Source organism: Nannospalax galili, unplaced genomic scaffold (assembly GCF_000622305.1).
Source record: "Nannospalax galili isolate Female #2095 unplaced genomic scaffold, S.galili_v1.0 scaffold324, whole genome shotgun sequence".
Taxonomy (NCBI): Eukaryota; Metazoa; Chordata; class Mammalia; order Rodentia; family Spalacidae; genus Nannospalax; species Nannospalax galili.
Window position 1 is genome coordinate 5,617,705 of NW_008353027.1, and position 24,650 is coordinate 5,642,354.

The window sequence follows — 24,650 nt, forward strand, 5'->3', positions numbered from 1 at the left end:
TTGCAGAAGACCTGGTTTCACATCCCAGCACCCACATGGCAGCTAACAACTGTCCATAACTCCAGTTCCAGGGGACCTGACAGCCTCTTCTGTCCTCCACGGGCACTGCACGATACAGGTGTACTTACCTACATGCAGATAATACACGTATACACATAAAATAAAAATAATAAATAAAAAATTAAAAAAAAGAGTGACCAACATATCAAGAATGTTAAAGGTAAAGGGCTTTTTGTAATTTTTTAGCAAACCATTAATACAAATGAATTTTTCAAAGAGGGCCACGTGAAATGTGTAAAAAGGCAAAGATGCACGCATTTTATAAAAACACCAAGACTTAGTGGCTGTTTCTTTTAAGAGGAGACCCAACTGTGGCACTGGCTGGACGCCAGGGAGGCAGAAGATAAATTTAAGGACTGTTATCTTGGGTTTGACTTCCAGCTTTGGAAGAACTTCAGAACTTGGCTTGCTTCAGTTTGTCGATGTGGTAGCAGAGTTTCAGGGCAGGTCCCAGCTTCAGGCCCAGGTACTTCATGATCATGTCACTCTTCAGCAACAATAGTGCATTGCCGTCAATCTCCTGGTGAAACAGGATCAGGAGAAAGAAAACCCAGAAGACAGTCAGAGCGGCCAAATAGTGACTACAGTCAAGGTGTGCTCAGAGGGTATGCTAAAGGCAGATGGGCTTACTAGACGGTGTATGTATACTCTTGGTTTAGGGCAAGTGCTTTAAAAATAATTTAAAAAGAAAATACTATGTCTTTCTTGTCCCCTAAGGGAGCATCTACTCTGTTACTTACTCCATGTCCTGGTAAAACAGTACAGAGGGGAAAATGTGCAGGCAGCTTCCAGGAGCCTCATTTTGGTGTTTACCTCATGCCACCTAGAAAGAAGGCCAGACTCACCCTGCCCAAACCTATCAGACATAGCCTTCATTTCCAGATCTGCTGTCAGGTAAAGTAAGATCTATGCCTAATAAGTGCGGGTGCTGAGTTAGAGAAGGCATTTCCCTGGATCTGGGATCTGAGAGTATGATTTTCATGACAAATGGCCAAGTAAAATGGAGGCAGGAAGGCAAACAACATGGTTACTGTGATAGGAATAATGTCCCCTGCCCCTGCTCCAAACATCGGTATCCTAATCCCTGGGACCTATGAACATGGTCGTTAAGGCAAAAAGGACGTTAAGGCTGCAGGTGGGGTTAACGTTGCTAATCAGATGACTTTAAAGTAGGGCGATTACCCTGCATTAGGGGAGGTTCGATCAGAGGGTCCTTAAATGTGAAAGAGGAAATCAGGAGAGAGCCACAGACAGACAGGGCAGCCTGAGATAAGCTTGATGTTCCTGGCTTTAAAGATGGTAGCATGGCGGGTGTGGGGGGGGGACAAAGGAATGAAGGAGGAGCTTGAAACTGGGAAAGACAAGCAAGCAGACTGTTCCTAGAACATCCAGAGAGGAATGCAGCCCTGCCCATACCTAGATCTTAATGCAGTGAGACCCTGGCCAGGCTCCTGAGCCACAGAACTACAGATAAGAAATTTGCATTGTTTCAAGCTTCTGTATTTGTAGTAATCTGTCACACTAGCAATCCAAAACTAATGTAGTAAGATGAGCAGATAAAGTGAGCCCTTTCCCTCCTTCATTTACCTTCCTTATGTATTTCAGAATTAGCTATATTATTATAACTGGATCTGCTACTGAGAGCACTTGGTAGGCAGAGGCAGGTGGATCTCTGTGAGTTCAAGGTCAGCCCGGTCTACCCAGTGAGTTCCAGATCATCTGGGAGACCCTGTCTCAAAAAGACCCCCCTCAAGAAAGGCTGTTGAATGCATGGACAGATGGATGGATGGCAAAAACAGGCAAGGCCCAAGTGACAGAACAGATGAAACAAATATCCCTTTGAAACAAAACCAAACGTTCTGCTCTGACAGTTCTATGGTTGCATTTGTCTCTCTCATGTCTGGCTTCCTCAAGGGCACCATTGGGGCTTAGTTCTGGCCACTAGCATCTGAGGGATCCTGAACTCCTCTCCTCCCACGCATCCTATTCCCTGGCCATCCCTCCAGGCCCATCACTTGCATACGTGCTTTCGGAAGAGTTCCACATGAGGCCCCAGAGCCTGAGGGTCAGCGTCTTTCATGAACTCGACCACATCCTCTACAGTCCAGGTGGAAGGGTTTCTGCTGCTTGGCCGCCTGGTGTCCTGCCCCTCTGGACAGGGGCTCGAGGCTGGAGGGAGAGGAGGGGAACCATGAACCAGTGAGGCCAGGCCTCAGTGCCCACGTGGTGCTCCCTACCTAGTTTGCCCTCCTCGACCTGGCCTGGAAGGAGTCCTTAGTGCCCTGGAGTCCATGGTTGGGCCAAGCAACTCCCCGTACCAGGGGAAGGTTGTGAGTATCCACTCAGGTAGGAGCAAGAAGTGTTAGAATTTCAGAATTTCAAGGCTGAAATTCTGGTCCAAGCTAGAGTTTATCTCTGCTCAGTTTTCTCTCTCTGTGACCTGGCCAGTCTGCTATGGCCTGGTACTTGGTGGGCTGGTGATCCCAGATGAGGGTGAAATGGGCCTCTGTGGGCTGTGGGGTCAAATGGTACCCAGCGCTCTCTGTGTCCCCTGGCTTCATACAGAGATGATGGCAATGTGGCAGAACTGAGGTGCATTTGGGTCGTCATTTTTTGTTTCTGAAGAATGATTAATCTGCCACTTTACCCTCAGCAGTTCTGTGATGCTCTGTCTCTGTCTGCCCATACAGAGAAAAGGTGTTGCCTTACTCACTGCCGGGGTTCTCATGGAGCACCACCTACTGCTCGAAAAGCCTTCACTCCTACCCTACCCCGCACTGCACTCTGAATTCCTCCACAGCTGAGGACCAGTCCCATGCCTGGTCCATGGCTGTTTCCTGGTAAATGACTTCACAGGCACCATTTCCCACACAGCACAGAAAAATGGCCAGGTTAGGTGAAAGAGGAAGAGAGGCGTGGTTTAGGCCCCTGGCCATACTGGCTATTCTGTTGGGTGTGTCTCAAACTTCTCTTCTAGCCCCACCTCCCGTTTCTGGAAACTCCTCTGCCTGCCCTCCTTCTTTGTACCTCCATGTTGGGCTTTTTTAGTTGTAAGGACGGTGCCTCCTAAGACGCCTGCTGGTCTTCTCCCTGCCTTCCCTGCTGAATCTTGGGTAACCTCATATTGCCTGTGATGGCCAATCTTCACTATCAACTTGACTGGATTTTGAATCACTCAAGAGACACACCTCTGGGTGAGTCTGTAAGGACGCCTTTCCAGAGAGGACCAACCCAGAATGTGGGTATACCATCCCCATGGGCTGGGTTCTCACACTAAATTGAAAGACAGAAACAGAGACAGAGAGAGCACACTAAGCATCAGCATCCCCTTTCTCTGCCCTCTGCTCCACCCCAACTTTGAGTAACTCCTGCCACACGCCTTCCTTGCCATGATGGACCATATCTTTAAACCATAAACCAAAAAGAAATTCTTTTTCCCTTAAATTGCTTCTTGTCGAGTATTTGACCACAATAAGAAAGATAAACAATGTGTCACTCTCTGTGGTGATTTCCCCATAGGCCCCCTTCCCTTTGCTCTTTTCTTTCTAGGGACTAGGACTGGCACTGCCTCAGGCCATCCCTGTCTGCCTCCGGCTGTCTCTGAGACTCGAGCTCCCCTTGAATGCCCCTTGCAATGTACTGTGTCTGCAGGTCAAGGGCTGTCTTGTGTCTCTGTAGTACCTTCCCTTCTTAGATGTTGGGAAAGAAGAGCTTTGGTGCCAGTGGGACCTAGGGACAAATCCTGGAGCTGCCCCTGCTCATGATTTCACCATGATGCATCTCATCAGGCAGAACATGGCAGCACTCTAGCCAGAGAGACTGGTGTGAGGACTGAAGTACGGTAGCACTGGGCCCTCTGGCTGACCTACCACAGGTGCACCACAAAGGGAAGGAGGCTCCCTGCCTACACCCCAGGTCTCTTATGCACCCATCTGGGCACATTCATTAGGGCCTATATTTCCCTTGCTTCCCTCTCCAACTCTTAGCTGACACTCTGACCTCTCTCTGGGAGGCATTTGCCTCCCTTCTTCCCACTGATCCTATCAGTCATCAAACCTTGGGGCCTGAGGGCTGGGGAGATGGCTCAGTGGATAAAAACACTTGCCACACAAGTATGAGGACTTGGTTTCAGTCCTTCAAACCCACATAGAAGCCAGATTCATAACAGAGGCACCTGTAATTCCAGTGCTTCTAAAGGGAGATGAGAGGTGACAGGAGAATCACCAGTAGCATGGGGAACACAGCAGAAAGACAGCAAGGAGACCCTGTCTCAGCGTGGAAGGGCAAGAACAGACACCCAAGGCTGTCCTTGGGTCTCCAAAGGAGTGGCACACACTCACCAAGTGTGCACACACAATACACACAAACACACCCATACATTGTACGTACATACACCAGTAAAATGGAAGGAAGGGAGAAGCCCAAGGGTCACCAGACTCCTTGAGCACTACGGCCATCAGTCCTGCTATCACCTGCCTCTCCGTTTTACTCCAGACTTTTGTTTGTTCTTCTTTGTAGAACAGTCACTCATGTACTTTTCTGTAGCCTTTGTTAAGATTTTAATTCCCTGAGAATCCTCCTGTTCATTTCACATTCATGTACCAAGCACTTTCCCTGGACTTAGTCTTGGGGGAGGTGTTGGTGAACAATATAAATGACAGCCTCTCATTACAGGGGTCATAGATCACACTGACCCCTCCACAGCTCTTCAGAAAACTGGATGCGATAACTGTGAAATGGATTGATGTATTTGCAGAAACAGCCTCGCTTTATGCAGGCAATCCTTACTACGACTTCAAGGCTAGAAAAAGACTGAGGTTCTAAACAAAGAGCAGCTTCCCTACAGGATAATTCTAAAGGAGGAGTAGCTTGCACATTTAATCTCAAGACAAAACAGTTTTCTGCTGTCTCCTTTTAATGTGCCTGGGAAGAGCCCAGTGCTCCATTAGTGCTGAGAAAACCACTGCATCACGTTTCTGAGTCTGTCCCACATAAATAATGGTCTGACTGAGAACTGATTTTGAGATTTTTTCCCGCCTTTTCCTTATGGGACCTGTAAGGGTCCCATAAGGTGGTCTGACACAGGCCATCTTGCTAGGAAACTGTTAACACACCCCAGAGCTATCTGAACACCGATGCATACTTATGAAAGATGATTTCACCCCATTTAAAGATATTTGTACTCAACATAGGGAAGAGGAATCACAGAAATCATATTTGTCTTCGGGGCCCACCCATCACAGCATGGCTGTATTAATCAGGGTGGTTAATAGATGTCCTGACAATAAAGACGGGAAGTCTTTAGTCTAAGAATGATTTTGGAGTGATAAGAGCAGAGGTCAAATCTAAATTCCTGTATTTGACAGGAAGGTAGGGGAGCTCAGACCAATTGATCTGGTACCACACAGGAATCTCAGACCCTCTGAGCAAGGTCAACAACAGCAATAGCTATCGGGAGTCAAGAAGGAGGAAGCTGCTAGTCTTTAAGGAGGATGATCTCGGTAATGGCCATGTGAACAGGCCACCATTGAGTCAAGCAAGTGTTCTTCATGCCTGGGACTTAGTGTTAGCTATGGGAATTGTTCACTTTTTTAGGATGGAGCAACAGCAGCCAGACTGACTCAGGAGTCTTTCTGAGGGGGGCCTCTTAGTCATACAAGACAGAGAGCAGTAGGTAGCCTAAATCACACCTCAGGAGCTGCTCACACAATATTGCTCTCAAAGGAAGGAAAATGGAAATTTCCAGTAGCAGGTTTGCAAAGCCAGTGTAGGTTCTGTGCTCGCCGAGAAAATAAATACACTGTCACACCCCCTTCCAGCTGCTGCAAGGTGTCAGGAAGACAGATGGGTCCTACCCAACACAGCCAGAGCTGAGAGATGTGATAGGTCAATACTAAGCCAGGATAGATTGAGCAAATCTTGCTCCTGTGTGGACAGAGTGTGAAGAACCCTCACCACCCACCCTATGAGAGGCAGCACTCTCTAGCACCAGGAATGCTATGCTTGGTCAGGACGCACCTAAGGGGCTGTGGAGACTGAAAAGTGAGACCTAGTGGTGAATGGGTACATAATTAAATCATGTTCCTAAAGCTCAATTCATGGTTAGCAGAAATAGAATGACTGATTCAGTGTTGAAAAGCAATCCCAGCCCCTCTGCAACACAGGTACTTGTATCACATCTGTGAATCTCTCTCTCTTACCCATTCCCACGAGTCAGACATAATTGCTTTTTGCTCATTCATAATTCAGGGGAAACTTTAGCTAACAATGGAGTCATGTGGGTGAGTGGAACAAGTGAGAGATGAGCCAGGAGTCCCACCAGCTGTGCAGAGGCCCCAGGCTTCTCAGAGTGCATGAAGGGTACCTAACAGTACCTCTGTGTTCCCTCCCACATCAGGCACTGTCTGACTCTGTGCCCCACAGGCTGTTGACACTTCTAAAGGCCTCAAGTCTGTGCCTCACCATGCAGAGTATGGGTTCCCAGGCTAGCCCAGAACCTGGATAGAATCAGGAGGTTTGAAAATGTTGTTTCATCTCCTACTACTCTGGTTTTTAAAATACTATGAGGTGGCTGGGTATGCTGGCACACGCCTTTAATCCCAGAACTTGGGAGGCAGAGGCAGGTGGATCTCTGTGAGTTCAAGGCCAGCCTGGTCTACATAGTGAGTTCAAGGCCAGCTGGGGCTACAGGGAGACCCTGTCTCAAAAAAAAAAATACTATGAGGTGACAGAGGCCAGAAAGTGGGGGAAGTCTGGCCATGCCTTCCTTCATTTTTATTTTATGTGTATGAGTGTTTTTCCTACATGTATGTTAATACCCACACCCAAGTCCTCTGTAAGATGAGCCAGTGCCCTTAACCAGTGAACCATCTCTTCAGCCTTACTCTTAGATTTTTATCAGGTTTTGCTATTAATCCTTCAAGACCAGCTGGTCTGCCAACATGACAGAAGATGCCTCTAGAGACCAGCAGGCAGTCTGGGCAACATTTCTTTTCAGCCAGCAACTGACACTGTGACCTGGACCCTGTGGCAAGCAATGTGCTCTGCCAGGGTCCTCCAGCCACCCCTCTTTCACAGGACCGCACCGTCACTTCCCTGGGGGGCTTTCTTGACTCCCAAAGTGAGAAGGTTCAGCAGCGCCTCCTGGTCTGATACTACCACAGCACCCACACTTTTAACCTTCAGCAGTAACTGCAGTTGTGAAGGAATGTGTGCAGTAACTTGCTAGCCTCTGTCTATCTGGAATGGGCTCCTCTCTGCCTTGTTCACCTTTTCAGAGCCCCTGGCCTGTGGTGCTCAGTGGACATCTGCTGACTAAAACACCCAATCTCGCATTGTTTACTTACACCTGCCCTGTTGGGCTGCAAGGATCAAACAGGATACAATTGTAACTGTCAGAATAGTTGATCGAAAGCTAGTTGCTATTCTCTTATGTCATTCCATAAATGGACAGTAGTTCCTCTCCCTAAATCCCACTACCACCAGTTCACTCCCCTGCTCAGAAATATGTGGTTTAAAATCACTATAAAGCAAACCCCCACCTTCCTGACACAAACCCCAAATCTTCCAGTGTGATTCTCCTTACGATTCCTGCCCAAACTCTCTTCTCCCCAGAATGAGAAAGCCTTTCCCACTTCCACAGATCCCAGCCATTACATGAAGGGAGCCTTGACCTCATGTTTCTTTATTTTAGCAGAATTGCTCTATCATTCCCCAACACCACATCCCATGGAAGCTGACTCCAACCCACAGGAAACATTTGAGTTGTAATAACAATGTCAGATTTATTTCACTTCTTGATTCTAAATCTTAGACCTGGTTGGGAATTCTATAGCATGTTCTGTTAAATGGGACAGCCAGGAAGCTTTTGTTATCTGAAACCTCTTCACGGCTCTGGCTGATGGCGTCTTGGATGAGAGACAGGGAAGAGTTCTCAAACATTCACCTGAACATCAGCGAACCCCAGGGAAACTGCGTCCTTCAGAGAGCTGGCAGCCCAACCTCTAGGTAGATCTATCATGACAGCAGGAGGTTGGGGTAAGGATTCACACAGGAGGGAGGGAAGGTGGCTGAGAAATTGGTCACGTCACCACTACCTCCCCTCCTGCCTGCAGTCTCACGCAGTTTTCTGGCTTCTGTAGTTTTAAATCATTTTGATTAGTACCTTAGAGAGAAAATCCATTTCTAGGTTTGTTTCAAGGTTTATGAGTTGGGTCAAACCCACTGGAAGAGATATAGTTTCTTAATGCCAACAGATTTCACCTAAGATGTAATTTCAGAGTAACTTTGAGCAGTCAAGGAGAGGACTTTATATCCTTTGGAGGACCCGTAGGAGGGGCACAGGCTGGCAGGTAGATGAGAATGGGTAAGGAGGCCGAGGTTTCTCTCCCACTTGTACATGCCACTCAACTCAGCATGGTGAACCGCCTTGGCTTTTCAACACAGGTAGCTGTGCAAGTGTAATTCAAGCAAGGCATTCATAGAACCCCCTTGGCAAAGGTGAAGAGGTCCTGGAGAGAGACATGGAAAGCCTAGATACCCATCTACTTTTACCCTTTTCTCCATCCCTTTCCACCTCAGAAGGAACTCCAAGAAATTTCACAAGCACAGTCCGAAGATCCTGGGGTGGTTTAGAAAGACCCAGACTTCAGAATCAGCTGAGTCAGTGTGGTTCAATGATTGACAGACCTTTTGATTCTCAGTTATAGTCAAATTCATATAGTAACGCTACTTCTTATAAGTAAATTATAAGTGTACAACTTATAATAAAGCATAAATAACAGGTGGAAAGTGGCCCATAGATGACATCTGTGCCCAATAAATGACATTTTAATGCAAGCCCCCTTTTGCTAAAACTTTCAGAATTCAGATATGAACGAGACACCTCACAAAGCTCAGGTCTTGTTCCCCTTCCAGGGACGGAATGTAGGAATAACTGAGGTGGGAAACAAAGTGCCAGAGGGAGGAAAATGGAGGGAATGAAAATTCCAAACGAGGAGGTACTACTGACACGACATCTCTTTCCCATACTTTCCTTTATAATAGAATCCTTGATTTCTACCTGGATCATGATGACCTGGAATTAAAATCACTTTTCCCAGTTTCTAAGATGTAAGCAGAAATGGAAAGCTCATTCGGAGTCACGTGGCAATACTCTCTGTTCCCTTTTCCTCCTACCTGTATCTTGCTACGGAGACTGTGTATATCTAAACAACTTTTGGTATTTAACTTTTAGCACCCTGCAGAGGCACCATAAATGGAATTCTTGGAGCACTGGAGAGTTCATATTTTCATTTTTTCTGCCCCTCAGAGCCACCTCTCCCTCAAGAGTTCCCTGCTTACCCCTCCAACCCCAGCCAGCAGAGACTCGCCAGGGCCATGCCGACCTGGCATGGGTGTGGCTGTTTGAGGGGAGTATGTAGAGGATATTGAATCATACGGAACAGCTCATGTGCGTGGCTCACAGCAGCCACTGGTGGATGGGTCCTCGGCCAGAGGAAAAAAAATGTGGCCTGTCAAAGTAGATATAGCCAGTCCAGTGAGTGCAGGGCAAGTTGAGGATTCCCCAACTGTCTGATCTAGAGCCTCCTGTAGTTGTTTCAGCTGTGGAGTGGACATACTGTTGTCTGTTGAGGGATGTGTTCATGGAATCTGTAGCCATTAACATTTATTGATCACTTACTATGCCAGAGGCCTTGTACTAAATACATATGTAGACTTATTTAATCTTTCCCATAATTCTATAAGGTAGGGGCTGATGGTATTATTCCAATTTCACAGGCAAGGAAATAGAAGACACTAGGATTTGAAAGGGACAGACAGCTAGGAAGCAACAGATGCAGGTTCCAGCCCAGGTTGTTTCATCCAGGAAATCATCCACTCTGCTATGTGGCCTCTTTCCATTAATGAAATACTGAAGGTTGAAAATGACTCTGTGAAGCAGGGGTGCCCAACCCTTAGGCACTGCGAATGCACTGTACCACATTCGGTGCTATCCTGGAATGCATATGGACCACAGGCTGCAGGTTGGACACAGCTGCTGCAGTGAGAACAGCCTCCGTGTTATCATTACTATCCTGTGTCCCTCTGAGTACTTTCTTATATTGCATTTCATCAAACTTCCTTTAGCAAGGGAGTCAGAAGAGGCATAATGACTACCACTGGGACACTTTTTTTTTCCTGTTTTTGTCATTAACTCACATCATGGAAGTAGCACCCACTACGCAAGAAACAATCTTTTGCCAAAGTGTGCTGCCTCTTTTTCCTATGCACAGAGCTAGGGTCTTTCCTAGTTAAATGGGATCTAGTGACCCAAACTTACCAAGGGATTTTGAGTGGCAGCAATGCGTATCTCTTCCAAGGTAGCACATGTGCCATCTCCACTCCTCTAGCCCACTTATGTCCACTGGGTACAGGAGTGTGGAGGCAGATGGGGATGCAGAGCCACAAAGTAGACAGAGCCTGGGTCCCTGCATTGAGATGTACCCACTTGGGACTCTTGAACAAAAAATCTTCTGTGGCATTTGATCCAGTTGATATTTTGGAATCTACTAATTATTCCTACCCTAATGCACCATTTTCTTTGTTTATGGTGAAAAGTTGATATTTGTTGTCTACAATAACAGAAATTCGTGAAGGGGCTTGTGGAAACTTTTGATTTCCTAGTGGTGCCATGTTCAAATAACCATTCTCCATCCTCATGCTGTGTTTCCAGGGCAGGGGTGGGAGAGGTTAAGCCAGGGCATGCATTACTTTACCACTGCTATTTCCTTCAATAGATGTCCCGTTCCTCTTGGGGCTGGAGGCTGGGAGCCTCAATCCAGGTGCCAGTGGGCCTCCAGTGGACATGAGATTGGTATGGAAACCATTGGTGGTGGTGGCAGGGCCTCCCCCAAGATGGCCATCTCCAGAGTTCAACCTCTTGCAGTACAGCAAGGGGGAGGGGGAAGAAGAAGAGGAGGTCAAGGAGCCCCTGGGACTAAAGGCGATGGAGGAGGGGTCCAGGCTGTAGCGGTTCATGCCCACTGGGCTTACCAGGCACTCTTCGGCAGTGGCTGCCTTGGCTAAGAAGTAAGGGGTGCAGAGAACAGAAGTCAGAGCAGTCCAGGAAGCTACCCCAGCCTCAGCCTTGAATCCTGTTCTGACATTACAGTCATTATCAGTGAGCACAAGCAAGGAGGCGTGAACTCACAACAGAGTTCCAAATGGCGCTGGAAGCAGAGTGAGACCCCTTCTCACTAAGAAGCCACACTTCTGTAGGAGAGCTAGGGCCTTCTGAGTTTAGAGAGAACAGTGGTTATCTCGGCTCTTAATAAACAACTTAGAAGTAAGTAACAACACAAACACCATATACAAACAAGACATAAAAAGATGGGAGGCAGTTAAGGCAGTGCTTAAAGGTAAATGTACAGGTATAAAAACAAAATTTAAAGACTTTATATTAATAACCTTTCACTTTAAGACACTGGGAAAATAAAAAATTAAATGTAAAGCAAACAAAAGAATAAAGATTTGAGCAGAAATTTATTCAATAGAAACTAGAAAATACCAGGAAAAAAAATTAAGGAAAGCAAAAGCTGGTTCTTTGAAAACATTATCAAAATTAACAAATCTTATAACTTACTTGATTTAAAAAAAAGCATAGGCGACTCAAGATTCAGATTCAGAAATTAAAAGGAAGGCATTTCTCTCAGCCTAACAGAACACAAAAGATTATTAAATTATACAATAAGTGACTGTAATAAGTTAGGTAATTTGAATAAAATGGCAAGCTGCTGGAGCCAATTCAGTAAGAAATCTGCGTACTATAGATGGGTCACAAGAGATTGAATTAGCAGTAACAACAACAACAACAACAATAATATAAAAACTACTCACAAAGAAAGTACAAACCCAAATGATTTTATGGGCAAACTTTACCGAAAATTTTGAGAAAAAAAACAATTATACACAAATCCTCCTTAAAAAAAAGCAAAAGGAAGAAATGCTTCCCAGCTCATTCTATAAGGCTAGTATCACCCTAGTATCCAATCTAAACAGACGTCATAAGAAAAGAGAACTACAGACATCTCTTATTTATATGGATGCAGAACCCCTTCCCAAATACTGACAAAACTAAACCAATAACATATAAAGGAGATTCACACCAACCAAGTAGGATATGTCTCAGGAACTGAGAGGTGACTGACTATCCAAAAGGAAATGAACATGCTCTATTGATAGAATATAAAAGCCCAAAGTACATGATCATCTCAATAAATACAGAGAAGCATTTGCCAAAATACAATACCTTTTGTAATAAATATCACTCAATAAGCTAGCACTAGAAGGGAACTTCCTCACAAAGGACAAAGGACTTGAATAGGAAATTCTCAGAAAGATTTACAAGTAGCCAATAAGCACATGAAATCCATTCAAGATCATTAGAACAAATGAAAACCAGAGAGGAGCTCTACTTCACACCCACTGGGCTTGTTACCGTGAAAAAGGCAAGGCCTGGGGCTTAGCTCAGTGGTAGAATGCTTGCGTAGAACATTCATGGCCATGAGTTTAATCTGTGGTACCACAAAACCCCAAAATCAATCTGTAACAAGTGCTGCAAAGAATTTAAACTCCCATACACTGCAGCCACTTTGGAATACAATCTTTACATAAGGTAGAATTACCACATGACTCAGCAATTGCATTCCTAGGTATATACCCAAAAGAAATAAACATGTGTCTATACCAAAACTTGTGCATGAATGTTCATAGTAGTATTATTCATAATAGCCAAAAAAGAAAAAGGAACACTATTTACTGTTGAGTGGATTACATCTATAAAGTGGAATTGTTTTAGCATAAAAAAGAATGATGCACTAGTATATATAACAGTGTGGATGCACCTTAAAACATTATGCTCAGTGAAAGAAGCCAGCCACAAAAGGTCACATAGTAAATGATTCCATTTATATGAACTGTTCAAGACAGGCAGAGACAAAAAGGAGCTTAGCAGTTGTTTAGGGCTTGGGGATCAGGGCAGAAGATGCGATACCTGAAGGATATGTGGTTTCTTCTTGAAGTGATGAAAATACCCTACAATGTACATTGAACTGTACTTTGCATGGGTGAATTTGGTGATATATTAATTAAATCCCAATAGAATTATTTTTGATGAGGTCACTAGCAGAAGTACAGTGTTTTTGCACACTGGAAGCTGTGAGAAAATTCTCAAGAGCTTTGTGCCATCAACTTTGGCAACGCCGTCACTAGGACACAGAAGGCTGAACAGCCTAAAGGCACTTTCTGTGTGGCATACAGTGTACCTGAAGATGTGCTCGGGATGTCTACAGGAAGCTGGAGCTCAGCATCTTCACCTTGATGGTCTCTAGTGTACCTCTTCCCTTTGGATCAGAAGTGATCAGAATGAAGCGTCTAGAAAGGACCATGAAGCTATGTACTAGGCTGCTTCCAGAATGGACTGAGAGGGAACAATCATGTTTACTGACTACGCACCATAGGGCAGCACCATTCTAAAGCCAGTGAGCAGACTATATTCCATTCATTAGGAAGTTCTCATAGCCAGAGATACCAGACCTTCCCTTGTGGCAAGTGCTTTGGTATCTGTGGGGGGCGACAGTGTCTGCCATGGACCTTAACAGAGGAGAGCTCAAGCAATATTTACTGGGTAAACATTTGAGCCAGTGTTAGTTGGAACACTGCCATTACCCAGAAGATGCATTAAAATTTATGTTGTTAAGGGTTGGCATAGAATTTCATGTAGATTTGTGATAAACAATGAAAACAATATTTAATAAAACACCCCATATATTAAATATTTTAAATCTAAAGTGAATATGCCCATATTGTTCTGATAGCCTCATGTAGAGAATGCAGATAATTCGGCCATCTAAGTTTGGAAATCTCAGAAACAGATGGACAACCAGTCTCTTATGGCCCAGTATGGGAATGGAGACCACAGGAATGGATTTTATTGTTTTAAAAACTGCTGATGACCCTGGGTGAGAGCATAGGTAATAAAAGCCAGTCTCCAGGCTACAATCCAGAGGAATTCATCAGAAGACAAAAGTGACCTCAGAGAGCACCGAGCCAGAGCACTCTGCCCAGTAAGGGATGCTCCGGTAACTCCAAAGTCCACCCATGTGGGCAACTATAGGACAAGTTACCACACCTCAGGCCTGGCTTCCAGGGGACATGAATGAACGGCATGTTTAGATGCACAGACTGGGTAGTTTTAGAATTGATGCAGTGAGCCAGGCCTCGGGGTGAGGACTGTAATCCCTTTACTTGGAGACTGAGACAGAAGGACTGCAAGTTCAAGACCAGCCTAGGCAACTTGAGACCTGTCTCAAAAAATTTTTCCAAAAGTTTTAAAAGATAGACTGGGGTATAGCTCAGCAGTGGAGTGGGAGACTAGCAAGTAAAGGCTCTAATTTTAACCCCTGGACTAGGGCGGGAGGGAGGGAAAGAAGGAGGGAGAAAGAAAGGGAGGGAGAGAGGGAGGCAGGGAGGGGAAAAGAAGAAAGGAAAAAAAGAAGAGAGAGAAAAAATGTTGAAATGTTTGGGTTTGCTCTCGGTTTACACAGGATTTTCCTTACCTGTATCAATGGAGTCCACACAGCTTAACCAAGTATGAAATAACAAATGCATTATGAGATTGTTATCACACTACAAGGCCAAAAGGGACCACTCACTCAGTCCAGAGATACCCTGGTTTCAAATGTGTCCCGCTGGTGGGGCAGGCCACAACTTAAGGTACAAGAGGAGCTGTGGCGATGATCACAAACTAGGTGGCTGAAAAGAATAGCAAGCTTTTTCTCAGGGCTCTGGAGGTTGGGTGCAGAATGGAGGTAAAGCAGATTGAGCAGCCTTCTGGGGTCTAGGGATAGGGGAGGAGCCTTCTTGCCTTCTGTGGTCCCCTACAACTATGGGCATTCCTTGGCTGCAAGTGCACTCCTCCAGTCTCAGCCTCCCTCCTGTTCTCCCTGTGAGCAGTGTCTATACCCCAGTCTCCCTCTGCTTTAAAATACCCCAGTCCCAATCAATAGGACCTCATCAACTAGTCACATCTGCAAAGACCCTACTCCAAATAAGGTCCCATTCACAAGTACTCAGAATTAGGATTTAAACATACATCTTTGGGGAGAACACAGTTCAGATGAAGACAGCAGGCAAATGTGTTGTAGTGGTGCTGTTTGGAGACAGGATCTCACTCAGTAGCCCAGGCTAGTCTGAAACTCACAATGTAGCCCAAGCTGAGCCTGGAAATCATATCAGTTCTCCTGCCGAGTATGAAGATTACAGGTGTAAACCACCACACTTGGCTGTTAATTTGTTATAACCATGAGTTTTGATATATATCCATGAAATGTAATTTGCACATCAATGATATCAATACCATATCATTGCCTGAGCTGATGAAAGGCTTGTTAAAAGGAGTGAATTAACTGAAAGGAGTATCTTGAGTAAACAGTCCTATAGTTTTTACTCGGACATAGTAAAAACTTAGAAGGTAGATGTTAGCATTGAGAACAGGCTGAGCTGCATCTAACTTTTGTCTTCTACAGCTGGTAACTGAGCCTCTTACTTAAATCTTCCCCAAAGAATTTTACAGTCTCCCTCAAAGTTAGACCACTGTGCTACAAATCAACTATTGCCTGAATCTTCTTTCTTATATATAATTCCAATTCCTCTTGCTTTAATTTTAAAAATGATTGCTGCATACATGCTCTTTATACTAGTCAAAAATCATGAAGTCATTCAACATGCAGGTAGTTTAATTATAGGTAGAGAAAGTACTACTCTGTTCTAATAGTTTTGTGGTTGACCAGAGAGTGAACACCAGATGGAGCCAGCAGACCTGAAATCATCTAGAATAAGCATTCTCTGAGGACCCACCTTCCACACACAGACTCCAGGAAACCACAGAGCTGGCAGGTGAGGAAGCTGGTGCTCGCTCACTCCTGGGTCCTCACAAAACTGCTTCTCATCTGAAGCAAGCAACCTGCCCCAGTGAGAGGATCCAGCCCAGCCTCCTATGAAGCTGTTTAATGGCTGAAGAAAATGCCAGCTGAGTGAAGCAGGGTCAGGCACTTCACGACCCCCGCGCCTACCCCAGATCCTGGAGAAGTCACTTATAAATCATTCTGTTCTTCCTTCAGAAAGAATAATAGTCTCCTTTTGTATGCTCACAAGGGCTCGCTTCAGGACAGAGGTGGACACATAAAAAGCATATACTTAGAGCTATCCCTCCTCTTCAGAGTTTGGGCATCTTGGGAACTTTCAGGAGTTTCATGTTCTCACCATTGAGAGCTATTTGTGGAGGCGGACTGTGGTTTCCTAGCTGCTGGATATAAAAGCCTCAACAGAGATGTGGCCAAAGAACTCTCCAGAACAGGCAGGGCATCCTTACTAAATAAACCTCCCGTTAGGGGAGGAAAGTTTCTCTTTCCGTCTGCCCTGGCCCGGGGTAGTGTAAGGGTGAGAGGGTCTTCCAGGACCCCTGTGGGCAGCCCATTCCTTCTGCAGTCCTGGACGGTCAGGGAACCTCCAGAGAGAGAAGCAGTAGAAAAGAGTCAGGAAGGGGGCCGGAGAGATAGCTCAGTGGTTAAGAGCTCCAGCTGTTCTTGCAGAGGACAATTCCTAGTTTAATTCCTGGCACCCACATGGCAGCCAACAACCATTTGTAACTCCAATTCCTGGGGATCCAATGTCCTCTGCAGGCATTGCATGACACGGGTACACCTACCTATAATGCAGGCATTACACTCATACACATAAAATAAAAATAGTAATTATTTTTTAAAAAAAGAATCAGGAAGGAGAGAGGGAGAAAGTCTCAAAGCAAAGGGACCTGTGTGCAAAATACAGGCACTGCTCAACTTCTAACAGCTAAGGAGCTTGGATAGTTAAATTTATTTAGAGGATTAAACTGGTTCTAGCATTCCCTAACCCAACGAAGCCCCGGTGCAGCCACACCCCACCTGCAAAATAATACTTCTCTCACATAAAACCTAGTTAGCAAACGATGTCCAGAAAAGTCCAGATTTTGAGACACCATCCCCACTGTTCTCCCAATCTCTAAATCAACCAGTCTCTCTCATTCCCGCCTCTCCTCCTCTTTGCACATACACACTCTACTCCACCTTCTTTTTCCCAACAGCAATTCTAACTTCCCAGTGGAGGGAGCAGCTGTACAGAGTGAACCCTCTGTAGACTCACGGCAGCCACCTTCCCCCAGGCTGGGATCCCTAGCCTTTCCCAGATGGATGGTCTGCCCTTAGCAGCTCTGCCCAGTTCCTGGGCAGTGTCCAGAGGATTCCAGTGTGAATGGCTTGGTCCCAGGCTACTCTAAGAGACAGCAGCACCTCAGATCCCAGTCTCAAAGCCCAGGAGTAGAAAGGCTGGATCAGCCTGTGACCAGCGGTTTCCAAGAGTTGTTAAGTAACTATAATGGAGGCTCAGACAGGTACTACCATCTAGAGAGCACAGCATAGGAGACCTTAGGAGCGAAGCCGGAGGCAGGATGGGGAGGAGAAGGACCAGGGGAATGCAAGTACCCAGGGGGCACCTTTCTACTGAGCCCAGATGCAAGTGCCTGGGGTCCTACCTGCACCGGGCAGTCTCGTCCAGCTCCCCGGGGCTGCCGGCTCCCAGCACGTGCCTGATGCGGTAGGACACAGGGGGCCTTCTTCACTGCCTTTAAGCGTCTTCTGGGTGGCAGAAACCAAATTTCTGTTCTCCCTGTACAGCCTTGCACAAGGCACTGGCTGGTCTTACGTTCTAGCCTCAGTCCCGCCCCTTGTTCTTGCAAAAAAGCAACTCGTTTTCCCTTAGGGCCTCTGGCCTTATGGCCCAACCTTCCTGGTTCAAAGGGCACCAGGTCACACCACCTGGGAGGCTGAGCATTTCATCGACTTCAATTATATTTTCCATTAACTTGGTCTCTGGCCAGTATAGATTTTTCTCTCTAAGCTTGCCCCCAACTCTGATCACAGCCTGAAGATCAACTTTGACTCCCCCCTGGACCATCTTAGTATATTTAGGTCTTTCCTTCCTTAATGAGAGGCAGAGAACCAAGCATTTTAATGCCTGACACCTGAACTTCTTTCATCCATCCACATGTTTCTGGTTTGCCTAAAGGCTTTGTTCTAATTATAGGTAGATTTTTCTCCTTTGGAAATTTGGACCAAAGACAGTTTTGACTGAAATCAGCTGTTTAGAATAACGAATTCCGTTTGGGCCTTGGAGAGCAGGCTCCTGACCACCCTTCAAGTGATCTGGCAGCTTTGCAAAGCCTCTACCCCAAAGCATATGGGAAACCCAAGAGGTAGGGAAAGTCGAAGGTGGGTGGGATCCCAACCCTCCGACTGTCCGTCCCCTACCCCACCTCTGCCCAAATCCTTCCCACCCCCACCCCCACCCTGTCCCTGTCCCCCGTCCCCTCACCCCCTGTCCACAGTATTGACTGTGCTTCCTCAATAGTGTCCATGCTTTTTGGCCTTTTATAAATTTGAGGGCTGGAGAGATGGCTCAGTTGGCAAAATGCCTGTTACACAAGTATGGGGACATGAGTTCGAATCTCAGCACCCATGTAAGAAGCTGAGTGCAGGAGCTGTCTGTAACTGCATGGACACACACACACACACACACGCACACGCACACGCACACGCACACACAGAGACCGATCCTTAGAGCTTGCTGGTCAGCCACCCTAGCCAATTGGTGAGCTCCAGGTTCAGCAGAGACCTCCCACCCCAACTCAAAAAATAAAGTGGTGGGGCAGGAGAAACTGCAGGAGCAGTTAACAGCATGTCCTACTCTTATACAGAACCAGAGTTCAGTTTCCAGCACCCAACCCCGTGGGGCTGCTTACAACTACCTATAACCAACTCCAGGGGATCTGACATCCCCTTCTGGACTCCTCAAGGGCCTGAACTCACAGGTGCAAAAACCTGCACATTTTCACACATACTTAAAAATAAAACAAATCTTTTTAAAATGAGGTGGAAAGCAACTGAGGAAGACTCCCAGTGTCGACCTTTGGCTTCCATACTCTGTACACGTATGTGCTCCCATGCAAAGATGCATATGCATATAACACACACACACACATACACATACATGCACTGCACTCTGGGAAAACAAAGAATGGTCCTTAATCAGGAAAATGTTGGAATACCTATGATGAATGTGGCAGAATTGGCTGGGGTAAATTCCCTGCCATAATGGACTGTACCTAGACTGTGACCTAAAACAAGCCTTTTCTCCACTAAGTTGCTTTTTTTTTTTTTAAAGTATTTTATCACAGCAACCCAAAAGAAACCAAGACAACCTAGAATAGAGAACACTAAGTTTCAGCTCTAAATGGAAATCTGTTTTGAGGAATGCTGGCAGTACTTTCTAGTACAGTGGTCCCCCTTATCCACAGGACATAGGGGCCAGGATCCCCACTGGTGCATATCCTTATGTAATCACAGGAACCAGAAAAATGGAAGGGAACCAGGGAGGTAAAGGGAAAGAAGGAACCCGAGAGAGAAGAATAGTAGGAGAAAGATGTTACTAAGGGAGAAATATGCAAAAAGGGGGTAAAGGGAGGAGGGAGGCTACGTAAGGAACTATGACTGCCAGGAGTAATGGTGCACTCGGGAGGCAGAGGCTGGCAGATCTCTGTAAGTTCGAGGCCTTGTCTACCTAGTGAGTTCCAGGTCAGCTGGGACTACAGGGAGACCTTGTCTCAAAAAAACAAAAAAGCCTTAAGCACAGAAGGAACCCTCTGGGGATGGAAGAAAGCCCTACCAGAAGCCATACAGTTATCAAATGAAAATCCCAGTGCCACAGGTAGATTGCCCCCCTATGAGCTATTGGCCAGACTAACGGCCATTGCCAATAATGTTGGTTGTACACTAAAAGTGGACAGTAAAACCTTATTGCTGAAGACACTGCATGATGTAAGTGCGGGAGAGGGAGAAATCAAGCTTGTACTAAGCTGGAAATTCCCTGCAGCTGGATGGGTGGCTTTCATAGTGCCAGAAGGCAACATGCAGATGGCTGGGGGAGAACTATCCCCTATAATTCTGCTCAACAACAAACCCTGCGTGCTGCAATTATCAACATGCCAAACAAGATGTTCCAGCTGGTGCAATAGTGGCACATCTATGTACAACCAGCAAATTTTTGATTGGGTATAATGCCTGCTCCTAGAGGTGGAACACGCATCTGGTATTGTAGACCAGGCCAACTCCCTGTGGCAGGCGAGGATATAGGCTCCAGTGGGGAAGCCACTGCAATTGTTAGATGGATGTGATGCACCTACTAAAGAACCGTCTGTTTGTGTTTACGCCCCTAGGTTAAGTTATTACAGTAGCCACTGTTTAGATGTTCTTGCTTCTTGCTGTTTGTGTTTTTATAGTAGATGGAATCCCACTGAAATGAGCCAACAGCCCATGGAAAATAGATGATGCAGAGACCCGAAAGTTCAGTGCCTGGCCACAATGAGAGGAAGATCATCCCACACCTATCACCCCCTCCAAGGCTCAGGGACTTTTGCGGAAGAGGTTGGTGGACAGAATGTAAGAGCCAGAGGAAGGGGTGGAGTGTTACCTGGGAGTGTCCTCCAACCACTATGTGAGCAAGCTGTAGTCACACCTCCTTCTCATGCTTGTCAGGGAGTTGATGGGGGAGTCAGTTACCCCTCCCACACAATCAGTTGACCTTAGCTGCATGTGGGAGAGGGGCTAAGTATATATAAGCCAAGAATGCTATGAGGTACCTCTCTTACCATTTTGTCCAGCTGTTGGGAAGTCACAGGATCTATATTTGAGTGTGGACTTTCCAGTACAGCTATAAATGGGGGGCCCCCACTCTTGTGTAAATAAACCTCTACCCTATGCTCTGTTAGCAAGCCCAATAAACTCATTAGGATTAAAAAGAAAAAACAGAGTTAATGGAAACCATTATTCTACCAAAGTTGACCCCATGTTGGCAAATCCTTTGGTCTTTGATTTCTTATTTCTATTTTCCCCTCTTAAACTTCATTGTGTATATATTTTTATATATACAAGTTATTTCTGGAAAAATATGTCAAAAATTGCCTCTCTTTGGAATAAAAAAATAATATGAAAATAAATAAAACAATTCTCACTGTCTTAAGGCATCTGATTGTACTGTTTCCACCCTTCTTTCTATAGGGATCAACTGCCTATATGGTGAGATGAAGTGAGGCACAGGAATTATGATGTACTGTTAGGTTACTACACAAGGATTATTTGAACACAGCACTGTAATACCTTAAGTGTGAATCTGATAACTCAGAGGGCTCATAGTTCACTAGTGAGCAGGGAACAGATACAGTGTAGATATACTGGACAAAGGGAGGCTTCATGTCCTAGATGGAACAGAGTAAGATTTCACCATACTATTCAGCTATGCAACTTAATATGTATGAACTATTTATTTCTGGAATTTTCCATTTAATAATTTCAGACTGTGCTTAACCACAGGTATCTAAAACCATGAAAAGTGAAACTGTGGGGGATGGGGATGTGTTCAGTGCTACAGAGTGCTAGCTTAGCATGTGCAGGGCCCTAGGTTCAGCCCAGCCACACACACACACACACACACACACACACACACACACAAGCAAGCAAGCAAAACTGTGGCTAAGAGGATGGGTGCTGTAGAACTCACACTGGTGTTGTGAAATGTCCTATGAAGAGCCCCAAAACTCCAGGGAAACTGAATGCTGCCAACAGCCACATGAATGGTTGAGCCTTGCAAGGTCCTCAACTGAAAACCCACAGAAGTTGTGAGATAATGTTATTTCATCCACTGAGCTCTGAATGTAATTTGTTACACAGAACAGATAACTAATACAAATGTGAGAAGAGAATTTGTTTCATTCACTGAAAGTTTTAATCATTCCACAGCAGCTAGGATGTATCTGCTGTAGACCTCAGTTTGTAGTCCAACTCTCCAACAAGAAGTTGATAGGAATACTTATTCTCCAGCAGATGTCTATTGCTCATGTATGAGACTCAGAAAGTACTCATTAATAGGAGTTTGTGAAGCTCATCTTAGAAGCCTACCAGTGCCCTAGGCTGTTTCAGTTGCTCTTGGCACCGTTTGCTACTTTAGTTCCAATTTTGAGGCATGGCCATAGGCACCACTCTGGACAATGTGTAGCAGTTTCCTCAGGGCCTGTCATAAGGAGGCTCAGGACCCAATCAGTCTAGCAGAATACCCAGAGAGGCCAATGGAGTCGACCCCTGCATCCCTGGAGGTTTTGAAATGACCGCATCTCACAGTTTTCATGTCACAATTTGTATCTGAAACCACAGGCTCATGTTTTAAAACATCCCACCCCCACCATCTGGGCATCAAAAAGGTACTCAACAAAAGCAAACCATTTGTTCCCACCCTGCAAAAAGACTCTTCAAAGTGCTCTTCAGCCACAGAGAACACAGCCCCATGACTGGCCCAGAGAATGGTCTTGCCCAAATCTTTCTTTCTGTCATCTACAAACATGCTAATTCTTTTGATAGCCCTTTTATTGGCCTGGCTTTGTATTTTTTATTAACAGATTATCTGTATTTGGAAAATGTTCCAGTGAGTACTAACAAATCCTCTAAGGGCGTGGCACCAAGCCTGAGACTCTCTAGCTTTGATCCAATACCTTGGGGAGGAGTGGAACCAGGCATTGTCCTGGTTCAAATGACCTCAAAGCCTGGCAGTATTGTTTAGGAGCAGTGTGGTCCTAACCTCAAAATAATTTCTACTCCTTTCCTCTCTGGGCCTTCTGATCACAACAATGTGAAAGAGATGATTAACTAACTTATTCTTCACTACAATCAAAACTTGATATGTTGCCCTGCAAAAGAATGGTGACAAGGTGTATAGTTAGCTTCAGTTGTCAGTTTGACATAACTAGAGTCACCTGGGAAGAGGGAACCTCAATTGAGGAATTTCCTACATCAGACTGGCCTGTGGGGCATTTTCTTGATTGCTAATTGATGTATGTAGGTGGGCCCAGGATACTATGGACAGCACCAGCCTTAGGTAGGTGAGCCTAGGCTGTATAAGAAAGGTAGCTGAACAATGTCTGGCCTGGCAAGATATGCCTTAGGTCCATTCCATAGAACAGGCTTCAGCAGAGAGAGGGTAGGATGGCCAGTGTGGTGGCACTCCCCTGTAATCTCAACATACAGGAGGATCACAAGTTCTAGACCAGTCTAGGCTACATAGCAAGACCTTACCTCAAAAGCCCAAGGACTGCAGGGACCCCAGGGACTCAAGGGTAGAACATTTAACTAGCATGTACAAGGCAAGGCCCTGGTACCCCAGCACCAAAAGAAGAAAGAATGAAAGGAATGAAGGAAGGGAGGGAGGGAGGGAAGAAGGAAGGAAGGGAGGGAAGGAGGGAAAGGGAGGGTGGGAGGGAGCTCACACAGAGACTTGAAGAAAAGCATAGAACTGCATGGCTTCTGCACACACTCATATTTGGTTAGGTACTTTTCTATATAAAGGCCAAATTTCTTCCTGTTTCCAGGATCTCAGAGGGATCAAAGCAAAAGTGTAGGCAAAGTTCTTGATAGTCCCCAAGAAAACCTATACTAAGGTTCTAAATGAATCCTTCTCTACTGGGCTTGAGATGCAGCACTTGTTCATTCATTCATTCATTCATTCATTTTAAAGACAGCATCACTGTATAGTCCAGGCTTGCTTCAAATTCATGATCCTCCTGCGTCTACTTCCTGAGTGCTAGGATTATTGCAATGTGTCAGGACACCTGACCTCTTACTGTCATTTTTATTATAAGTACCTCTAAAACATTGTTCTTAATTCTTTGGGAATTTCATACATTGTATTTTCAGGATATTCACCCCTCTCCCCCAATTCATCCCAGATCCATCCCCCTTCCCTACCTACCCAACTTTGTGTCCTCTTATACACATATGAAAAGAATTTAAGGAGAGATGCTCAGCAGTTAAGAGCACTGGGTGCTCTTGTAGAGGACCAGGGTTTGGTTCCCAGCACCACATGGCAGCTAACAGCTGTCCCTAACTCCAGTTCCAGGGGTTCTGACACCTTCTTCTGACCTTCTTCTCTCCTCATTGCGTGCATGGGTGCACTTACATACAAAACACTCATATACATAGGAAAATTTAAAAAATTTAAAAATAATTTAAATTGAGTTGCCTATAACAGGATAACAATGCCTCTACTAGACACCATAGGCTAACAAATAAAAATCCCAGTGCCAGAAATGGGTCACCGATTGTGAAGTTGTTGGCCAGTGAGTGCCCACAGACCCCCAAATATTATAAGCTATTGCTTTTGCTTTTAGTTGCCCTCTAGAATTTGACAGTAAGATCATATTTCTGAAGACACCACATATTTGAATCATAGAACATGGAGAAGTCAAGCTTGTACTGGCTTCTTCCCTGCTGGCTGGCCTTCTTAGTGTTGGAAGATGCTGTGCCCACTACTGGAGGAGAAAATTAATCATTAATCTTATCCAGCTGTGAACCCTGCAAGCTATGATAATGACCAGCCTGGTAAGATATGCCCACTGGGACAATAATGGCACCAAT

The 24,650-nt window shown here is 45.4% G+C and overlaps 1 protein-coding gene across 3 annotated transcripts in view; it reads right to left on the bottom strand.

Moving 5' to 3' along the window:
* Nucleotides 1-214: 214 nt before the first annotated feature.
* The window catches only part of Scml4 (Scm polycomb group protein like 4), a 42,905-nt gene continuing 18,469 nt past the window's right edge, over nt 215-24,650 (bottom strand). Inside the window, exons 1-4 of one of the 3 annotated variants that reach the window (XM_029554642.1) lie at nt 17,669-17,849; nt 10,818-11,123; nt 2,084-2,229; nt 215-580 (exon numbers count right to left, since the gene is read on the bottom strand). In XM_029554642.1, the coding sequence (XP_029410502.1) occupies nt 455-580; nt 2,084-2,229; nt 10,818-11,079 (534 nt within the window). In that variant the 5' untranslated portion in view covers nt 11,080-11,123; nt 17,669-17,849 and the 3' untranslated portion in view covers nt 215-454. Of the gene's footprint in view, nt 581-2,083; nt 2,230-10,817; nt 11,124-17,668; nt 17,850-24,650 lie in introns of those variants that run through there. The other 2 variants (XM_008850311.3, XM_017802520.2) reach the window with 2 other exon arrangements.